General features: G+C 53.8%; 1 protein-coding gene and 2 long non-coding RNA genes across 3 annotated transcripts in view; 1 reads left to right on the forward strand and 2 right to left on the reverse strand.

Annotated features, from left to right (window-relative positions):
- Positions 1-3,028: 3,028 nt before the first annotated feature.
- Positions 3,029-9,324, reverse strand: LOC139357464 (uncharacterized). Its single transcript, XR_011610645.1, has 2 exons — positions 8,055-9,324; positions 3,029-3,269 (listed from the first exon to the last, which is right to left on the reverse strand). It is a non-coding gene; the product is annotated as an uncharacterized lncRNA (long non-coding RNA).
- Positions 9,325-14,951: 5,627 nt separating this feature from the next.
- On the reverse strand, positions 14,952-18,746 carry LOC139357465 (uncharacterized). Its single transcript, XR_011610646.1, has 3 exons — positions 17,639-18,746; positions 17,077-17,478; positions 14,952-15,129 (listed from the first exon to the last, which is right to left on the reverse strand). It is a non-coding gene; the product is annotated as an uncharacterized lncRNA (long non-coding RNA).
- Positions 18,656-20,787, forward strand: part of LOC105471615 (ALX homeobox 4) — a 48,247-nt gene continuing 46,115 nt past the window's right edge. The window contains exon 1 of the mRNA XM_011724181.3: positions 18,656-19,192. Within this exon, the coding sequence (XP_011722483.2) occupies positions 18,733-19,192 (460 nt within the window). The 5' untranslated portion in view covers positions 18,656-18,732. The remainder of the gene's footprint in view (positions 19,193-20,787) is intronic.

The raw sequence follows: 20,787 nt of genomic DNA on the forward strand, positions 1-20,787 counted from the left end.
CTCATCTGTATAGTGGTCCCTCCCTTCCTTCCCAGATTGTAGCCAGGAAGAAAGGAGAAGGTAGGTAGCTATTATCACCATCTGCCTGGGAGTCTCAACCATGTCTGATCACTCAGCTGGGCCTCCGTTTCTGCGTCGGTGAGATGGGTGATGACTCCTATCCAGAGATTTTAGAGTAATTTGAGGCACTGAGCATCTGTGTGCCTGGCACAATAAATGGTGTCGGATATTGCTGGGTTTTTAAATGATTTATTTAACTTTTAATTTCAGTTCAGGGGTACATGTCCAGGTTTATTATACAGGTAAACTTATGTCATGGGTGTTTGTTGTACAGATTATGTGGCCACCTAGGTATTAAGCCTAGTGCCCATTGGTTATTTTGATATTACTGTTCAGGATCAGTTTACCTGTGGAGGTAAATGCACAGAAGCTCCAGGTAATGGCCTCTGGAGAGGGGAATATTGGCTAACTGAGTTAAGAGGTGACTTAACTCTGACCTTGCCCCTCCCCTAAAGCCCCTCTGCCTTCTAGTTGGTGTCTACAACAGGGGGTCCTATGCAGAGTGCCAAACGGGGAGTCTCTGGCTGGGGCCAGGCACTGCCAAGAGCACGGGCTTGATCTCTGCAAGCCCAGGAGAGTGAGAGGAGGACGCAAAAGCACACCCCTAAGGAGTAAGTGCTCATAAATTCATTGGCGAGTAATTTATGGCGGCCAAGTATAACACCTAATGCCTGCCAGTGTGAGAGGTTAATAGGGAAGGTTAAAGAGCACAGGCCGGCTGATTTATGGGCCTGGCCAGGCTTTCATCCTGGCCGAGGCTCTGGCTCTGGGCCTGGGGGAGAGGAGGGGAAGGGGCCAGGCCAGGGTGAAGGGGCAGAGAGGGAAAGTGGGGGAGAAGGAAGGTCCAGAGGAGGCATGCAATAAGAGAGTGGGGAGGGAATGGTGTAGAAAAAAAGACAGGAGGGAGCAAGGCAGGCAATAGCAGTAACATCCTCCTGTTAGGAGGAGGAGGCGGTGATGGGAATCGTCCGCTCGGAGGCCCAGGGGCTTGTCTTGTCTGTGACCCTCACAGGGTCAGAAGGGTTTGCATCCATCAGCGTCGCCAGAAAAACAAAATTGAACAAGTACATTCAGTGATGTGAACTGGGGCACGACTTATGCTTGCAAAGAGTGAGACAAGTGACCAATAATTTCCTCATCAACATAGGATTATGATCTGGGGCCAGGACCATACAGGAGACAGAAGGCATTGAGTCTAGCCTCCTGGCGGCAGCATTACTGCTGAGTGCCCTCATCTGTAGGTGGCGATGGATGCCTGCCTCCAGGCATCCATCGTGCATTCAATGAGATTCCATGGGTGAGGACACTGGCCACAGTGTCTGGCCTGGAGAGGATGAGATGCAAGAGAGTTGGGTCTGACGTTACTGCTACTGCCTTCCTTGCTCCTTCCTACCTCTTTTTGTCTATGCCATTCTCTCCCCCACTCTCTTATTGCACTTTCCTGGACACCAAGGTCAGGCTTTTAAAGTTGACATCAAAAAGAGCAACTAGAAGCTGGCATAGCGTTCAGTCACTCCCTGGCTCTGGAGGAGCCGTCACAGTGCGTCTGGACACACATCCAGGCTGGACATTTGGGCTGGCACCCAGACTGGCCTCCTAAAAGAGTTAAACTGACTTTGTCAAAACCAGAAAGCTTAAATACAAGGAATGTTGTGAGGATGTTTTAGATGATCTTACAAGTATATATTCACACATATATTCACACATAACTGGCCACCCCATTGTCCTGAACACCAGACCCAGAATTCCCTGAGATCCCAGGGCAGGATCATAGGGATGATGGTTACAGCAAGAAACCCAGGCCCCCACACACGCAGCACTTTCCCACCCACTAGCCCACCCTGTCCTCCTGGCTTCCCAAGGGGCAGTGTCACTATGAGGAAGCTGGGCTCAGAGGGACCAAGCAACTTGCCCAAGGTCGCACAGCCAGTGAGTGTGTGCAGAGCCAGGAGGCGACAGCAGTTTCTTGGCCGCAGGCTCAGGGCTTTCCCCATGTGCATTGCTGTATTTTCCCAGAGGTCCTCAGCAACACACATTCCAGGGAGTTGGGGAGAGAGGCAGGGACAGCCCCACTGGACACACTTCCAGGGTGCTCCCACCCTCACCCCAAGAACTAGCCAAGAACTAGCACCCCCGGCCTGGCTCCTTCCCACTCTGTTCTCTGTGTCTCTCCCTCACCACTTTGCGTTTTCTGCCCCTGGGTGTGTCACCCCACATCCTGTTCTGCCCATACAAACACCCATTCCCCAAAAGTGGAGGTTGGGGGAGCTTTCCCTGATTCACACCTCCTGGATCCTCTCTGAGATCATCCCACTCACCTCCTGAGGGAGGAGCCATGTTCACAGTCTTGGGCTGGGTTGTAGGTATTCACACACGCACACACACACACACACACACACAGACACACACGTCTTAGAGGATCCCTCCCAACTTGCCAATCCCTGGCTCTCAAGCCAATCACAGCCTGTGTTCAGTCCGAGCCCTCATCCCTTCCTTCTGCCCACCAGGCTTCCAGGCTGCCATGCCGCTTTGGGGGGAGGAAAACTGGATGTGGCACCCCAAGTCCTGGCCCAGTTTCTGCTTTACCACTTCCTGGCCATGTGAGTGCAGAGCGGTCCCTCAGACACCCTGGAAAGCCACGTGACTGCAAGGCCAGACCTGCATGAGCTTTCCAACCAGATCTGGACTTGAATGCCAGTTCTGCTACGTTTTTGCTGTGTGTCTTTAGGCAGGTGCTCAACCTCTCTGAGCTTTGATTTCTTCATTATTAAATGGTATATAATGACAAGGACCTGACTGGTTGCTGTAAAAATCAAAGAAAATAAGATATTGTAGGATCATGAATACAAATATTCGGGAGACATTTCTTCAAACACAAGAAGGGCAGCAAGTTTTCATTGTTGAAGGGGCCTTCTGTTTCCAACAAGATATTCAGCACAAGGGAAGTCAGATGAGTGAGATGAGGTGGTTGTGGAACAGAAGAACATCATAGATTTTACTCAAATGTTCAGGGTTAGAGTCCCAGCTCTGCCCTTCCTGTGTGCCTTTCGTCAAGGCTCCTGGCCTCTTCTCAGCCTCAGTTGCCTTTTCTGCAAGATGGGGATGATCGTAGTACCCTCTTATAAGACAACTCTGAGATTTCCATTCATTCAGGCAAACAATTTCATATTCACTGAACTCTTGTTCTGTGCTAAGCTCTTCTCCAGGCCCTGGAGACAAAGCAGAGCAAACACATGATTCCTCACATTGTGGGAACAGATGAGTAAACAAATAAATAAACCAGGTAACTGCAGCTGGTGCCAAGTGCTCTGAAGGATTAAAGCAAGGTGGGGAGGGAGCTCACTTGGATTGGGTGGCCCAGAAGAGGGAATCTACGGAATTGGGTCTGGCTCCTAATGGGTACTACGTAAATGCTACTGACTGTTGATTAATTATTACTAAGGGTCAGACACGCAGCTTGATCTGCAAGGGCTTCTGGGAGTGAGCAGGAGTTTGCCTGATGGCACAGGTCTCGCTGCCCTCAGCTTGAGAAGAGAGAGCTGTCTGAGGGATGGCGCCGCCAGGTAAAGGCCTGGCTTGCTTCAGCCACCATGCTGTTTCTGGATGTTCCCGCGCCTCCTCCTCCTCCAGCCTCCATCGGGCTTTCATTTCCGCAGGCGGAGGCTGAGCGCCAGCCCCTGCTGCCAGCCTGGACTGAACATCAGAGGCCAGAACCATTTGCCGCGGGTTTCACGGGGTGTAAAGTGCTCAGCATCCATTAAAGCTAGAGGGGCAGCAGGGTGGGGGCTGAGATCCTGCCTAAAAGGCTCAGAAACACTTCTTTAGAAAGAGCCAAGATCAGCCCTGATCCCTGGCTTTGCCCTGGAACTGTTTATCTCAGGTTTAAAATGCCATGGGCCAGGCTGAGAGCTTGTAAAAGGGGAAAATGCATATTGTCCTCACAGAGGAGGAGTGAGGTGGTTTCCCTGAGAGCTCCCCAGTACAGGCAATATAGCTTTCTGCCAGTCCATCCACTTAGAGCAGCTATTAGGCACTATCTGTGTGTAGACCCTAAGAGGCACTGCAGCATCAGATAGGGTATCTGTTTGTTGGATACTTGGGGAAAGAAGGATAAGGAAAAACAATTAGACGTGCCTACTGTGTGCCAGGCTTTCTCATCATCTCCTTCAATCCTCATAACAATGCATCAAGGCAACGATTATCATCCTCATTTATCCAATAAAAGAAAACAGAAGCCCAGAGAGGTTAAGTAACTCACCTGAGGTTGCACAGCTAAGAAGTGCAGAGGGAGAATTTGAACCCTTGATGGAAGAACAGTTTTCATCCACAGAGAAAGTGAAGGAAGGGCAAGGAGTGGAGGTAAGGGGAGGAAGGACACCCCTGCCCAGCCAGCTGACTATGTCCTGGGATCAAAGAGTGGCAGGTGTACAGCCAGGTACCCTCCTATCCTGGAATGTGACAGTGGAGCGCTAACCTGAGCCAAGCATTTCCCATGACCTTTCTCAAATAACCCCTCCCCCGACCCAATTACTGAAGTCCCCAGTGTACCAATGAGAACACTGAGGCCCTGTGCCAATAAGCAGCAGAGCCCAAATCATTCTGATTCCGGTGTCTGACCCACTCACTACCCATGTGACTCACAACCATTGTGTTAAGTGTCACCCTCCATGTCTGAGGCACTTGGCCGTTTACAAGCTAATCATGTTTTTTCCATTCATTATCTCCACTTATGATTTGAGCAAGCCTTGGGCAAAGAAGAGGGCATCACCCAGAGCTCAGGCTCTCCTCAGTGGCCCCATGAAAAGGCAAGAAGGAAGGACTGGGAGTTGGTAAGAAGGAGGGGTTGATGGTGGGAGGACACTGGGGAGGCTCCACAGCCAAGGGACAGGAAGTTTAGCCGTAAGCAGCCCCGAGGCTTTGAGACCCTTAGCCTCAACTTTCCAGAAAGCAGCCCTCACATCTTTGGCAGTTTGGAGCAGCTTTCCACCTTTCCTTTGACCTGGCACCAAAGAACAGACTACATGACCTGAACAACCTCTCCTCTGGCCTGTGTGCTTGGTATAAGAAATCTGGAATATAGCACCTGTGAATGAGATGAGGCTTGTGAACGGATTTTCATCTGATTTTAAACCATTCAGATCCTGTTTTAAAGGGGAAAATAATGAACCATTCCCACAATAGCTGCCTTCATGGCAGTAACTCAGCTATAATGAAAGGGAATTCTTCAACCAGTTCTACTTAATTCATTTGTTCCTTCCTTCATGCATGCATTCAATATTCCTTGCTCTGAGTCTGTTCCAGCCAATGTCTACATCACAGGTGATAGGTGGAGAGAATGAACACTGTTCAGGGGAGGGGCATATCACTCCAGTAGAGAAGATTAAGAGGAAACTTCCGGAAGATGAGGCTTGAGCTATGCCTCCAAAGCTGCTGGGGAGAAGGGAGAAGGGCATTTTAGGCAGAACATTCCAGAAACCCTCTGGGGACCCATCTCGGCAGGACCCAGCTGGGGCCTAACCCCAGCTACTTCCTAGAGCTGAGGCCACTAGCCCTTCCTGATAAGGTGTCATGATTTCCTTCCTTCCTTTCCAAGTGTTGGCTCCCCAATTTGTAGGGACTTTATTAAAAACACACAGTTAATGGTTAGGAAAGAGGAGGCATTTTTGCTTCTCTCTGCCCACCCCTCCCCACCCTGAGCCCCTACTCTGGCTGGAATGTAGCCATCAAAATAAACATTAAATGCAAAATGCCAGAGCTGAGTTATTACTTGTGAGGGTGCTGGGAGAAAAATTTATAGCAACATTACAGTGTTTTGTTAAAAATCTCTTAATGCACCAAAATGGGAAGGTGTGTGTGTTTTTTATTAAAATGTTACACTCTATAAATCCGATCTGCAGGAAGGACACAGGTGGCGACCCAGGGACTCAGCTGAGGAAGCTGTCATTTCTATCTTTGGAGCCCGTCCTCATCCTTGGCTCTTTAGCCTCTCCCCAGCCCCAATCCCTCTCCTCCTCCACACCATCTCCCCTTCTTTGAGAAAAAGCTTACTCCTCCCTTACCACCAGGGGAGGAGAAGCCACGAAAGGGTGTGACGATCTTTGTGCAACTTCCCGATACCCTCGGGGTCTGGCAAAAAGTTGCAATTTTCTTAAAAAGCCTGTCTGAGCAATAGAGTCCCCCACAGCGCCCTTATGAAGTTTGTCTGACGTGGGGTGAAATTTCCTGTTGGTCCATTTTCACAAATTTAGATTCTGTCTGATGCTGCATTTTCCAAGGGCTTCTTTATAAAAAGGCAACCAGTGTCTGTCCCTAGCCTTCTGCTCTGGAATGTCCTTCCTCAAAATGGTAGATGATATCACTGGAGCAGAATGGCGGTTTTCTTTTCTCCTTTTAACCATATGTAGGTGTGTCCTCCCTTAAGAGAACTATAGGAATTTGGATTTACAGAATGAGGTTCGTTGTTTTTCTCTCCATCTTTCAAATAGTAATATCAAAGGATTCCTTAGAGACATTAAAACAGAGACTCCTAGATTGGACAGGGGCTTGAAAACCCCCTAAATTGTATGTGAAATTGGGAGTATGCAACTGTAATGGGTTGAATGGTAGCCCCTAAAAGATATGCCCAAGTCCCAACCCCCACTACCTTAGAATGTGATGTGACCTTATTTGGGAAAAGGGTATTTGCAGCTTAATTAAATTAAGGCTGTCAAAATGAGATCATTCCAGATTATACAGGTGAACCCTACATCCAATGACAAGTATTTATCAGAGACTGAAGAGAAGGAGACACAGAGAAGAAGGCCTTGGGAAGACGGAAGCAAGGATTGGAGTAATGAAGCCACAAGGAAAGCCTGGGGACCCGGAAGCCGGGAGAAGGAAGGGAAGATTCTTTCTTAGAGCCTTTGGAGGAACATGACCCTGCAGGAACTTCGATCTTCCACTTCCTGCTTCCAGAGCTGGGAAGGAAGAAATTTTGGTCCACCAGGTTTGCCTCAATTTGTTAAGGAAGCGCTCAGAAACTAATACAGCATCTATCTGCATCTTTCCAGAGAGAAGGTCCTCAACTTTCATCAGATCATCAAAGAAACGTCTCCCCTAGAAAGCTGAAGAGGCATGGATGCAAAATGTTTGTGTGAATGGCGTGTATTTGTAGAGTCACCGCTCCCGCAGGATGGAAACTGTACCTGTAATTTGGAAGGCAGGATCAGCAAACACCCTCAACCCGGACCTGGAGATGGAGGTGTCTGTCCCATAGTCCTTCTCACTCCCTTCCCTACTCTCGCACACTGGTTCTGTAGGTTCTGGGTAAGCATCCGACTCCACCTCCCCAGTTCCCAAGTCTTCTGAGATCAACTTTGCAATCATCTGGGAAGCAGCTCTTTCTAAAAGCACTGAAAAGCCCTGGTGTCCACCTTGTCTACCTGCAGAGCATCTCAGCTACAAGGGCAAGCAATCCTTAAAAAAGGAAAATAGGTCCTTTGGTGGTGATGCAAATGTTTTGGAACCTCGCTAGACGGATGGTTGTTGCACCACACTGAGAATATGCCAAACGCCACAGAATTGTTCACTTTAAAAGGTTAATTTTATGTTATGTGAATTCACCTTTAAAAAATGGGGAGTGGAGGGGAGGGAAATCAGCATCGATTGCTTCCCTAGGTGCAATAATTAGCAAAGCTCATTTTGCACCCCACTCCTCTTCTCTAAGAAATTGAAACCGTGCTAGTTAACTTGACAAGAGAAAGCGCAAGAGCAGTGATTTAAACAGGCACATCCTGAAAGGGCTGGATTGGCCACAGTTGGGAGACGAGGGACCATCAGAAGGCAGGTCATGTGGCCTCGGGCCCGAATGGAAGAGGATCTGGGGAAATCTCGCCACTACTTAATTTGAATTCGACTGGACAGGTCAGGGTGGCTTCTAGAATTGCATCTTCCTCCAAGCTCTCCAAAACCTGCAACTATCCCAAGTGAGAATAAGAACTGAAGGGAGCACCTACCCACGTGATCTCTGATCCTCACAACTTTCCTAGGAGATAGAAATAATCACGTCCATTTCACAGGTGAAGAAACGGAGGCACAGAGAGAAGTGACTTGCCCAAGATGGCACAACCACAGATCACGGATTAGCAACCAGCTCTGCCTGGCTTTACTAGAGCCCGCGCACGCGTTTTCTACCACCCTCTGAAAAACCTGGCCGGGACCTGTAAACGAATTCAATTTGCAGAAAGCAGCGAGGAGTTTCCGCGCTCCTGAGCATGGCAGAGCACCTGAGGGAAATTGCGGTTTGAGAGAGAGGAAGCTCGGGGTCCAGGCCCCGAAGCGCGTCACTGCGCAGATACAGCCAGGACCCAGGACCAGGCTCTCCAGCCAAAGCTCGTTCCACAGTCAACCCCTGAGGGCAGGTATTTTCCTGAGTGTTTCCGGCGGGCGGCTCCTCCCCGGGGCGCGGCCCAGCCTCCTTCAGGCCCCAAGACCTTGAGTGAGGGCCGAGAGACAGCGTGTTGCGACGGTCGGCTGAGATGCGCGGGAAGGTGGGGGTTGGGGTGCGGGGTGGGAGGCCAGCGGCGCTCAAGAAGTTCCACGAAGACGCCGCCTCCCAGCGACCTCCGGAGACTGCCTCCTCCGGGCCTCGCCTCTTTGCCCCGGAGTGGCCCGAGCGGGACACGAGGCTTTGGGTGTTTCTTTTTATCCCCTCAGCTGCCCTTGTGGTTTTGCAAGTCGGTTCGCTCCGGTCTTAGGCGACCTGGTAGCGCGCCGCCGTCTGTTTCCCCAAGGGCTGGGGGTGGAGAAACAAAGCCGCTGCGCTGCGCTTCCGCCCATAGATCGGCAATCAAGGCCCTTGGACTCAGCTCTGGACCGAGGGGTCGATGCCAGGAGAGGTGTCAGTTCGCCCGCAGTTGCGCGCTCTGGGCCTGCTCTGGGTGTGCGGGGGAGGGGGGAGTACGGAGAGGCCAGCTGTGCGCCCACAGGTCCTGGGGAAGGAAGGACCTCAGGCGGGGTGGGAGTGAGGGTCGAGGTCGGGCCACTAGAGTCCTCAGATACTGCCGGCCGGATCGGGGGAGTTGCACAGGCTGGACCGCAGCTAATGAGTAGCAGGAGGCAATCGAAATATAATCACCACCACCACTTACTAAGCACCTACTGTGTGTCGCGCACTGTGCCGAGCAGCGCCGTGTTTGTCCCCCTCCTTCTGTCTCTTTCTGTGGCTAAGGTTACCCTAGTACTTCTCCTGTGCATTCCCCTCGGCTCTACCCTCCCCGATGTCTGCCTCGCTCTCTCAGCCCCCCTCCTCTCAGCCCCCCTCCCTGCCAGTCACAAGCCTCAGGATTATGCGATCAGAATGTGCGCTCCGGCTGCCTCCTATGACAGGTGCTAGGGCAGGGACCCCTCCCTCCCGAGGCAGGCGGCAGGAGGGCAGGGTCGGGGAGGTTGCAAACAGGGGGTGCTAAGGCCACATGCCCGCCCCCGTCTGTGAGGCCCCAGCGCACTGTGGCCGCCGGGATAAAGACAGCAGGCCTGGGAGCCGGGAGCCCTGAGCTGGAGGGTCAACCTGACCTCTTGCTGGCCCCGTGACTTCGAGAAAGGGGCAATGCCTGTGTGGGCTCCCCTTTCCCTAACAGTAAAACAGGGACATAGACCCTTCTCCACAAGGTAGTAGCAAACTCACAAAGTGAATCAAGGAAGGTGAAGAAGGTGCTACTTAAAGTGCCAGGTGGGGCAGAGCCAGGAGCTGGAGGGCAGCGGAGACCCTACCCCTAAAACCTTCTCCCACTCCACACACACCCTCCACCTCCCTGCACACCAACTGACAGGAAGGGCAGGACCGTGGGAGCTATGAATTCCTTTGGCTTTTTCACTCCTGGTGCTTTGAAACGACCCTGACCCAGGGCGGAGCTGTGGGTAGAAGAGGTGGGTGAATATAACCCATTTTCCCAGCTGTTGAAGGTCAGGAACCCCAAATCATCACTTCAGGGGCTTTCAGCCTGGGCTAGGGTGTCTAAAACAGCAGTCTCCAATACGGAGAGGGTGGGAAAATCTGAAGTCAGCATAATCTCATTTAATCCATGCAGCCATCCTATGAAGCAGATACTGTGCTATTATTATCTCCATTTCACAGAAGGAGAAACTGAGCTCCCTGAAGGCAGTCACTTAGCAGGCATTACACAGCCAGCAAAGCAGCACAGCTGGGATTCAAAGCTGGGCTCCTCACCACTAATGCAGCTGCTGTCAGAGCATTTTGCTGCCTCCTTCCTTCCCGCTTTTACCACCCCACAAGCCTCCCGGCTGTCACAGAGGCCTCCCTCCAGAAGCCCCCTCCCAATCCAGAGACCATACTGGGGGCGGAGGGAGGGTTGGAATTGGAGTCAACACAGCTGCCACTGACTGCCCACCACCTCTTGGGGCGGGGGGACGGGGCAGGTGGACAGACAAATGAAACCTCAGAGAAGAAGGACCCTTGGAGGCCCAGAGCCATGGTTGTGGGGAGGAGACAAGGGAATTATGGGCCATGCTCCCTCCTGTGAGTGAAGCCATGGCACAAGGTTGAACAATGGGCTCTGGCCACTGGAGGAGAGGAGGAGTGGGGAAAGGAGGGAAAGAGGTGTGGACGCAGAGCCAAGCTCAAGTATCAGCCAGAGAGAATCAGGAAGCCAGCCCTCTCCCATCCCCATGGAAGCCTGCCCATTTGACTCTCTCCAGCTTCAACTTGGTTTTCTGAACAGTGGGATGAAAGGACCATCCCTTCCTTACCAGACAGAGGTGCCACCACCCCAGAAGAGCCCCCTTCCCCAAACCCACAGGCTGTCAGTTGGGCAGTCCCAGGCTGGGCGTGTAGACCTTTGCATTGCAGAATGAAAGGGAGGAGGGGGAAGGGAGTAAGGTCCAGGTCTGAGGGAACCAAGAGAACTCTGAGGAGAGGCATGCTTTGTCCCAGGACAGCTCTACCCAGGAGAGCGGAGCTTAACCTTCTGGGGGCCAGGAACTCCTTGGAGATTCTACTGAAAGGGTCGAGCCCTCCCCCACTCTCCAGAGCCAGGCACAAGCAGACACAGTCTGAAGGGTCTTCAGATCCCCCTGGCCATCACACTCCTTTGCCTCCACCTCCCCAGCTGAGAAATGGGTAAAACATTCCTACTGGCTTCCCTGGAACTAAGACTGAACAAAGGCAGATCCACTCCTCCTGCCAAGCACCTCAAGAAACTGAGGCCTCGTGTCTGCCCTGGAGGTGCCTGAGGACCCTGGATAGGACCCTGGATAGGACCCTGGATAGGCGTTGCCTTTGGCCCATCTCTTCCACCACCAATCTTTTGCAGCCACATTTTGAAACCTTAGAGGACCAGCTTCCAGGAGAGAAGGGACGGAGAGAAGACAAGTAGGCACACGGGGCTTCCCTCCAAACACCTGGCTTGGGGTTTGGCTAATGACATGTGGGAATTATGTGTAGACTTAAAATATCTGTGCTCTCCGGCTGTAACCCATCTGCAAAGGGTGGACGGGCTCAGACCCCAGAGGCCAACTTCCGGTTCCAACAACTTCCTCTCGGTTCAATAAGAATTAAGGTGGCCACCGGGCAGGGTGGAGAGCTCGTCTCCAGGGCTTTAGAGCCAGGTTTTCCACGTGTCCCCGGAGCTCCCCTCCCCGCCCTGCGCTCTTGGCCTTGCCTTGCCAGAGAGGGCAGGGCACTAGGCTCCATCGCGCACCTGGTCTTCGCCTTCAGGCGGGAACCCCAGCCCCGCGCAGAAAAGCGTGTGGCCGGCTCCCCAAGAGCAGGGATGCAGATCCTGGAAGCGAATATAGGGAGCAAATGTGTGCGTCTCCCCCAGGCGGGCGCGGGCGGCAGGGTTGGTCAGTTTGTAAAACCTCCAGTCCGCTCCTGCTTTGAGCTGCATAGACGCGGAGGACCAAACAGCGTGTGTGTGGCTGGAACGCCTCGTTTATCCCGCACCTCGGGGATCCGCGCTGTTCCCAGATAAATGAAGGTGTGCCCTTGAATGCGGGCTTCCTTTACGATCCCCTCACTCCCCTGCCCCATTCAACACAATATGCGGGGCAGGAGAGACGCAGCTGCGAAGGCCTCTCCCAGTGCCTGGTTCCCCAGCGTCCGCTAGCCCGAGTTCCGGAAATGGCTAAGCCCCTAAACTCGGGGCGCAAGTTCCAGCGTGAAGTGGGCGAGGAGGAAGGGCGGGCGACGCTGCGGCGCTGCTGGGGCCCTGCTGAACCCGCACAGATCCGGTCCGCGCCTGCTTCCCCGAGGTCCGCCCGCAGTCTCAAAGCCCCTAAGCGACCCCCGCCTGGAGAGCACTCCTCGGGGGCAGTGCCTCCCTCCCTGCCTCCATGCGACTGGAGGCTTGGGTTGGCGCGGCGGAGTCCGCATTCCGGGGAGACTGGGGCAGGGGCTGCGGCGGCTGGGGGCTGGTGGCCAGCGCCGATGCTGACCTCCTCCCGGGGGAGGACGTGGTGTGAGTCACGCGGTCTGCTGGGGCTGGCGAGCGCGCCGAGGACCCGCGCGGACTCGCTGCTCTCGCGCCCGCCCCGACGGCTCTGGAGAAGTGGCAGCTTTTCTGCGAGACCTGGAGGTCCAAAGGGGTTAGGGACCTTTCGGTCTGTCGATCCCCGGTCGTGTTTGGCTCCAGGGATTTCTGATAACGCGCGCAATGGTTAAGACCTTAGGTTCTGACGTTGGATCGCCTGAGTTCGAATCCCAAGTCCTCTGCTTTGCTGTGTGGCCCCGAGCTATTACTTCACTTCTCTGTGTTTCGATTTCGTAACCATTATAGAATGAGAATAACTGTTACACTATAAGGCTATTGTTAGGATTGCAAAGATGTCAGTGTGCAGAGCTGACTTGTAACAGTTACCGATAGGCTGTGGCTATTACGTTGTTATTTCTAGAGTGTGAGATATGTGCACAGGGGTCTCCAGTACGGGAGGGTTCCCACGCAAGACTTAGAAGCTTCTGGGCTTCATATCTTGATTCTTCCCATCTTTTCTGCCGGTATCCAAAGTGTTCTTTCAACCACCCTAAACTTCAGAGCAGTTATTGTAGCCTTCTGCCATTTGCAGAGCCGGCAACTTCCAGCGAAGTGCTGCGCAGGACTCGCTGACGTGGGTGTAGTCCCCGTTTGACTCACATAGAAGTTAAGGCTTGGGTCAGTCAGACAAGGTTACATAGAAGGTAAGTGCCTGCCAGGCTGTGGAGCGGGGGTGCCTCTCCTCTCAGCTCCACAGTGCTCAGCCAGGGTAGGGGTACAGTAGATAACTGGGGAGTAGAGGGCAGCTCAGACTGAAGGTGGTGGCTCTGCCGGGTGCGGTGACTCACATCTGTAATCCCAGCACTTTGGGAGGCCAGGATGGGCGGATCACGAGGTGAGGAGATCAAGACCACCCTGGCTAACACAGTGAAACCCCGTGTCTACTAAAAATACAAAAAATTAGCTGGGCATGGTGGCACACACCTGTAGTCCTAGCTACTTGGGAGGCTAAGGCAGGAGAATCACTTGAACCTGGGAGGTGGAGGTTGCAGTGAGCCAAGATCATGCCACTGCACTCCAACCTGGGTGACAGAATGAGATTCCGTCTTGAGAGAGAGAGAGAGAGAGAGAGAGAGAGAGAGAGAGAGAGAGAAAGAAAGAAAGAAAGAAAGAAAGAAAGAAAGAAAGAAAGAAAGAAAGAAAGAAAGACAGAAAGGAGGGAGGGAGGGAGGGAGAAGGGAGGGAGGGAGGGAGGGAGGGAGAAGGGAGGGAGGGAGAAGGGAGGGAGGGAGGGAGGGAGGAAAAGAGAGAGAAGGAAGGTAAGAAGGAAGAAGAAAAAGAGAGAGAGAAGGAAGAAAGGGTGGAAGGAAGGAAGGAGAGAGGGAGGGAAGGAAGGAAAAAAGAAAGAAAGAAAGAGAAAGGAAAGAAGAGAAAGAAAGAAAGAAAGAAAGAAAGAAAGAAAGAAAGAAAGAAAGAAAGAAAGAAAGAAAGAAAGAAAGAAAGAGAGAGAGTCTGCTGTGCTGTCTCCCCACTGGGCACCCTCTAACCAACTCAATCCCCCATCCTTGGGCTTTGCCGGAGCCACCGGGACTGGACAGCTACCCTCCAGCCAGGGGCAGTCCTCTGGGCTATTCATTGAATCATCCATTCAACATATTTTCTGAGCAGCTGCTGTGTGCCAAGTACTGCACTCAGCACTGGGGAGACAGTGGCCGGGGACTTCCATTCTAGGAATAACACAGACAATAAACCAAGTACCTTAACAAGTGTGGGAGATAATGTCAGATCACGGTAGATGCTATGGAGGAAAAGGAAGATGTGACAAGGGTAGCCAGGGTGGTGAAGGAAGGCTTCAGCGAGGAGGTGACACCCAGCACTAGGTTTGAGGAAGAAAGGCTTTTCTTTGCCACGTCCCCACACCCTTCCCAAGTGTGGAGCCTGGAGCCTGAGGCCACAGAATGGGGAAGCTGCTTCCTGGAGGGCTGACTGGGAGAGAAGCAAAAGGGAGGCAGAAAGGGGCAGCCAGCGGTGCATTTGCCAGGGGTGGGGGTGCAGGACTTGAAGCAGTTATCGTAGCCTTCCACCATTTGCAGAGCTGGCAACTTCCAGCCAAGTGGTGCACATGACTCGCTGAGGTGGGTGTAGTCCCCTGGGTCTCCCAGTACATGCAGTGAAGTAACCGGGCATGCAGAAACTGCCTGGTGTGCGAAGGAATCAGGCAGCAAGCCAGGGAGAGCCTCAGCTGCGGGAGAAATAACCCACCTGGAGAGCAGCGGTCAGGTCCAGACTCAAGCTCCAGCACTCTCCCTGTGGCCAGAAAGCTGGAAGGATGCCCTACATCCTTGCTCAAGAACCAGGTGGGAGTGGCTCCACTTTCAAGTATGGAAGGACCAATAAAGGAACACATGATTGAACACAAACAGAAATAACTAGCTCCTCTTATTAGCACGGTCCCTGGAATGTTTTGGAAGGGACCTAGGAGAGGGAGTCAGTGGAGGTTTGCATGAGGGCTTCAGGTCACACACTCAAACGACTTGACCAGAACATTGTCCCCAAGGTACTTTCTCACTTGTTGGCATGCACTCATTCTTCCTGGATCCATCTATAAGATAAAATGCAGAGGACTAAAGGCCCTTGTTCCAAGGACACAGAGTCTCAGGCGAGACAGGAGAGATTCTGGCTTAGGGCATGAAATCCTTGGATTTGAATATCCAGGTGGTCAGGGAAAGGTTGAATAGCGAGGCAGTAATTAAACAGGTAATACAAGCTCAGAGTAGTTAGGTGGTAAGAGGCGTGGTGATGCTCAAAAAATGCTTCATGAAACAGCAAATTTTTGCATTGGGTGCACCTGGTTCAGAGGTTCTAGGAATAGCGTATAATTGCAATTGTTCCTGTCCTCGGGTTGTCATCCCCACCCCAACCCTCTCCACCACAATTTCCCTCTCATAGTCCTTCCCTCATATTTTAGGCAGGAATGGGGGTGGAGAAAGTAGTGGGGGTATTGCCACCACCTTCTGGGTGCCTTCAGGCAGCTGCTGGGCACAGGAGACTGGAGTAGGTTGCTGACTTGGAACTCCTTGACAAAAAAAGGCATCTCTAAGCCCCTGGGAACCATAGGACACTTTCATTCATTCACTCAACAAGCATTTTATGAGTGCCAAGCCCTATAGTGAACAAGACGGACCTGGTCCCTGCTGTGAGAAAACTCACTGCTCTCAAGGCACAGGCGGAGTAAGGGCCAGCACACTGTTAATTCTGCTACTTGATTCTTGAAGTGGGGTGGGTGGGTAACCAGCTGTCCTTGACTAAGGGAAACCAAAGAAAGAGTCTCAGAACTTGGTGCTGCACTGAGCAGTTGGAATAAATTGAGGGGATAGAGTCCTACAGCCCCAGGTTTAATCTTTTTTTTTTTTTTTTGAGACGGAGTCTTGCCCTGTCACCCAGGCTGGAGTGCAGTGGCCCGATCTCCGCTCACTGCAAGCTCCGCCTCCCATGTTCACACCATTCTCCTGCCTCAGCCTCCCCGGTAGATGGGACTACAGAAGCCCGCCACCACGTCTGGCTAATTTTTGTATTTTTAGTAGAGACAGGGTTTCACCGTGTTAGCCAGGATGGTCTCGATTTCCTGACCTCATGTTTCGCCCTCCTTGGCCTCCCAAAGTGCTGGGATTACAGGCGTGAGCCACCGTGCCAGGCCCAGGTTTAATCTTTTATTCCACAAATATTTGTGGGGTGCCAGGCACGTAGGAGGCTGCCCTGGGGCAACTAGTGGGGATGAGATACACATAGCCAGGCAACCAGACAACCACGAGACCTGGGACAGAGATGAGGCAAACGGAAGCGTCAACTTAAACTAGAAGAGATGGGAAGATTTCCTAGACGAAGATGCACTAGGCTGAACTCTGAATCATTAGCCAGACAAAAGTGCAGGAGTGAGGTTAGGGAATTCCAGGTAGAGGAAACCACCTATGCTACAGTGCACAGGCTAGAGAACTTGGCAGGTTCTAGAAACTTGAAGAAACTGCTGGACAGGAGTATTTAGAATGATGGCAGGAGCACTCGGCTTTTTGCTATCTAACTTTGGAAAATTATTTTGGTTGAGTCTCAGTCTACCCATTTGCAAAATGGGTATGATAAACTTTGTATTGCAGATCGTTGGCACAATAGGAGCTCAATAAGTAAAGGACTCTCAAGTGGCTTAGGTCTGCCGGCCAGTGAGGCACGGTTCCCATTGGGCATGGAGTGGGGGGCGGCTGGAGCTTGCGCGCTCCTGGCTTGGTTTGAGGAATATCTTTATTAACGAGCACTTCAAGGTAAGCCGGCGATGGAAACCAGATGTGGGATCGCGCGGTCGGCGGGATAGCGGAGCAAGGACCAGAGATACTAAGGGGGTAGGGTGGGGGTAAGAATTAGCCCAGATGAAGTTGGGAGCAGAACCCCCAGATATTTTTTTTTCTTTGGGAGACCTTAGATGCAGAAAGTTGACATCTGACCCACATTCTGGGTTCAGGGTGCTCAGGCCCTCTTTAATTTTACCTTGCACTTTTACCTCTCACCCCACTCCCAGACTCCCTCGAGGTAAGTTCTCCCTTCACGATTTTCTCAGCGGTTTAAGGAGGGCTGCTCTCGCTGGTCTCCTTCAATTTGAAGCATTCACAGCCGGGGGCCAGTTTCCTCTCTGCGTCTTCGCTGTCCGCGCGGCCTTCCAGATCGGTGAAGGGACTAGCCTGAGCAGAGGTTCCAGGGCGCGGCGGCTGTTTCCCAGCTGTGTGACCTCGGCCAGGTGGCCGCCCCCCTCTTAGCCTCCGTTAGCTCCTCAGAAAATTGGGGGCCCCAATCTCTAGCAAGGTTGTCATGAAGCAAAATCGAGGGGCTCCACGGGCAAAGTTCTTTTCTCTTGTTGTGGCTGTGCCAGGGGCCTTGAGGCTCGCGTTGGTGGGAAAACCACAACCTATCAAAACCAAGCAGTTCGTTTTACAGTCGGGGGCAGTGAGGCCAGAAAGAGAAGAGACAGCCTCACCCCTCTCCCCCACCCCTGACCCCAAGGAGTGAACAGGTGACAGCGCGACTATCGGGCAAGGCCAGGGGGTCTCCAGACTCTGTACCTGTACCTTGCCTGGCAGGAAATCCCCTCGCCTGGGCGCAGACGTGAGGCGTGCGCTGTGCGGCCTCTGGAAGGGAGCGCAGAGGGCAGCGCTCTAAAGCTTCTGAAGTCCGGCCCAGCCCAGGGCTTCCCCAGGGCTTGAGCGAGCACAGATCCCGCTGCCTCCTAGCCCAGCGCCCTTGCAGCGGAAGGAAATAGTTAACAATACGTGCAAGTGACCGTGCACTGGACGACGAAGGCTTGTGTGTGTGTTAATCTCCCGGAGGAACGGGAATGGGGAGGAAGGTTGGAAACCTAGGAAAAGGTGCCAGCGGGAAGGCCCGTAGCGGCGCCCGTGAGCTCGCGCGCAAGAGGCCAAAGGACTCGCTTGCATCCGCAGGCCCGTGGTCCCCCTGGCTTCTACTGTCAAAACCTGTTAGGTTTATTTTGGGGGGCTTTTTTTTAAACCTGTCATTAAAATTTGCATTTCCCTTTGCCCTAGGACAAAGCTCCTACACTCGGTCAATTCGCAGCCTAGCCTCGGGAGCTCTGGGGGTCTTGGCACCTCCCCAGCCCCGCCTAGAATCGGAAAGCCCTCGGGCACCTCCGGGTTGAATCCCCGCTAGCGAGTTAGTAGCATCTCCTTAAGAGTGGAGAGGAGGGGGCAGGGGCCAGTGGAAGGAGAGAGAAGGAGGGGACGAGAGAGGGGGAAAGGAAGATGCAAGTCAGGGAAAAAATTTACTTTTTTTTTTTTTCCGCTGCAAAACCTTAAGAGGGTTTGGGAGATCTGGTCAACTTTCCGAAACATCTGAATCTTTTTACTGCCCTCCGTTCTTTCCCTCGGCTAGCTGTGGGGAGGGAGGAAAAAGAGAGAGGGAGAGAGAGAGAGGAAGAGAGAAGGGGGGAGGGAGGGGAAGAGAGAGAGGAGGGAGAGAGAGGAGAGAGAGAGAAAGAAGAGGGGAGAGAGAGACGCAGGCGTGGAGGGGAGGAGGGAGAGCGAGCAGGCCGGGCGCGGAGTGCACAGCCACAGCCTCCTCGCCTCCCCAAACTCCCAGCCAAGGCGCGCGGTGGCGTCCTCGCGCCCTCGCTCGCGCCCCCGCCCGCCGCCCGCGCAAGCCAGGCATGAATGCTGAGACTTGCGTCTCTTACTGCGAGTCGCCGGCTGCTGCCATGGACGCCTACTACAGCCCGGTGTCGCAGAGTCGGGAGGGCTCGTCGCCTTTTAGGGCATTTCCCGGAGGCGACAAGTTCGGCACAACTTTCCTGTCGGCCGCCGCCAAAGCACAGGGATTCGGGGACGCCAAGAACCGGGCCCGTTACAGCGCTGGGCAGCAGGACTTAGCGACACCCCTGGAGAGTGGCGCCGGGGCGCGGGGCTCCTTTAACAAGTTCCAGCCCCAGCCGTCGACCCCGCAGCCCCAGCCGCCGCCGCAGCCCCAACAGCAGCAACCGCAGCCCCAACCGCCAGCGCAACCGCATCTTTACTTGCAGCGAGGCGCCTGCAAGACGCCCCCGGACGGCAGTCTCAAACTCCAAGAAGGCAGCAGTGGCCACAACGCGGCCTTGCAGATTCCCTGCTACGGTGAGTGCACGTGCGGGTCACCTGGGGCTGGGGACCACGGTGTGCTTGGCTTCCGCATCCCTTGAAACTGGTGGCTCGGGGGAGGTATGAGTTGGCGGGCTGGGGGCGGGCTGGGGGCAGCCGCGGGTGACTCCGGTCAGTAAACGGGATCGATCGCTGCGAGGAAGCCAAGGGATCTGTTCTGTCTCCTTCATGTCCGCCGGCCTAGGCACGGAACGTTTCGGCTGTTAAACTCGACCTGGAGTTTGTTTTTCCCGGTCCCTTCAGCATTTCCCCAAACCGCTCGCTTTGCGCTGCCTGTTGGGCGGGATTTGAAGCGGATGCTTCTTACCGGCCTAGGGTGTGCGGCGAAAAGGAGTCTCCGCGCGGCGCAAAGGAGTCTCCGCGCAGCGCTCTGGTGCGGGGCTGCGGGGCTGCTGGGCTGCGGGACTGCAGGGGCCTCGCTCCTCGCGGGCTGGGAGGCTCCTCGGGCGCCGCTGCCGCAGGTGAGAGCGCCGCAGGTGTGGAGCCCAGCAGGAAGCCCGGAGCGTGGTTGGCCGAAAGCTCATGGGAAATCCAGGCGCACTGGCGCGACACAGTGCGGAGTCAGAGACCGTGGGGTCCCAGGAGAAACTGAGGTCTGGCAAGACCCGAGTCCTGGGACCCTGAGCGCTACTGGCGGTGGGGATGCGGGCAGGCCAGTTCCCTGGGAGCTTCTCCCTTGGCGATTCTTGGAGGCGGCAGGCCTCAGAACAATGGTTTAGGACGGAGTAGCAGGGGAGACAGGAAGTCCCGAGTCCCGGGTGGCCCAGGGCTGTAGCAAAAGAGAAGGGTCTGGGTCCTGATTTGAGCCCACGGGGAACCCGAGGGAGCTGGCCTAAATGACCTCCAAGCCCCCTTGAACGCAGCCACAGGAGGCAGGCCTGGGCCCCCAGAGCACAGCCACCATTGCCGGGAGAGAGACACTCAAGGACGGTCTCTAGCCAGAGCGGGTGTCTAGCCAGAGCAGCTCGGTAGCCCAGGCTTTCTCTTCTTCCACAGAATCGGGGTTCCTGAACCCCAATGCGGAAGGGGGAGCAACGACGCAGAAAGAGAAAAACCTTCTCTGAGCCGGGAGCCCTGAGCACATACTCTCCCGGAGGCCTTGGCCTTCAGGCCTGGCCCTGGTGAGATGAGTTGGGGGCAGGGAATTTGCCCTGATCCAGGCTGATGGAGAGGCACTAGGCCTGGGGAGAGGCTGGGACACGGCAGAGGCATTGGTGGCTGGAATAACCTTGAGAAAACAGCCGATGGCAGATGTTTTCTCATATTCAGGTTCCTTCTTTCACAGGCGCAGAACTAGTTCATAGATGGCTGCTGACAAACATTCAGTCATACCCTTGTCTACAGATGCGCGCGCGCGCGCACACACACGGCGTCTTCTTTAGGAGCCGATGTGGTCATACCCAAGAACACATGCCCATGTGGCCTTGAATGAGCCACATACTCCCAAACCCAAAGGACAGAACTGAGAGAAGATTTAGAAAGCTTCACTGGCCCTTCCCCGCTTCCTCCACCTTCCTCTTCACCTCCAGTTGGAATGAGATCAGGCATTCAGATCACAGATCCCCAAAGCT

This window comes from Macaca nemestrina, chromosome 12, assembly GCF_043159975.1.
Source record: "Macaca nemestrina isolate mMacNem1 chromosome 12, mMacNem.hap1, whole genome shotgun sequence".
In the NCBI taxonomy this organism is placed as follows: Eukaryota; Metazoa; Chordata; class Mammalia; order Primates; family Cercopithecidae; genus Macaca; species Macaca nemestrina.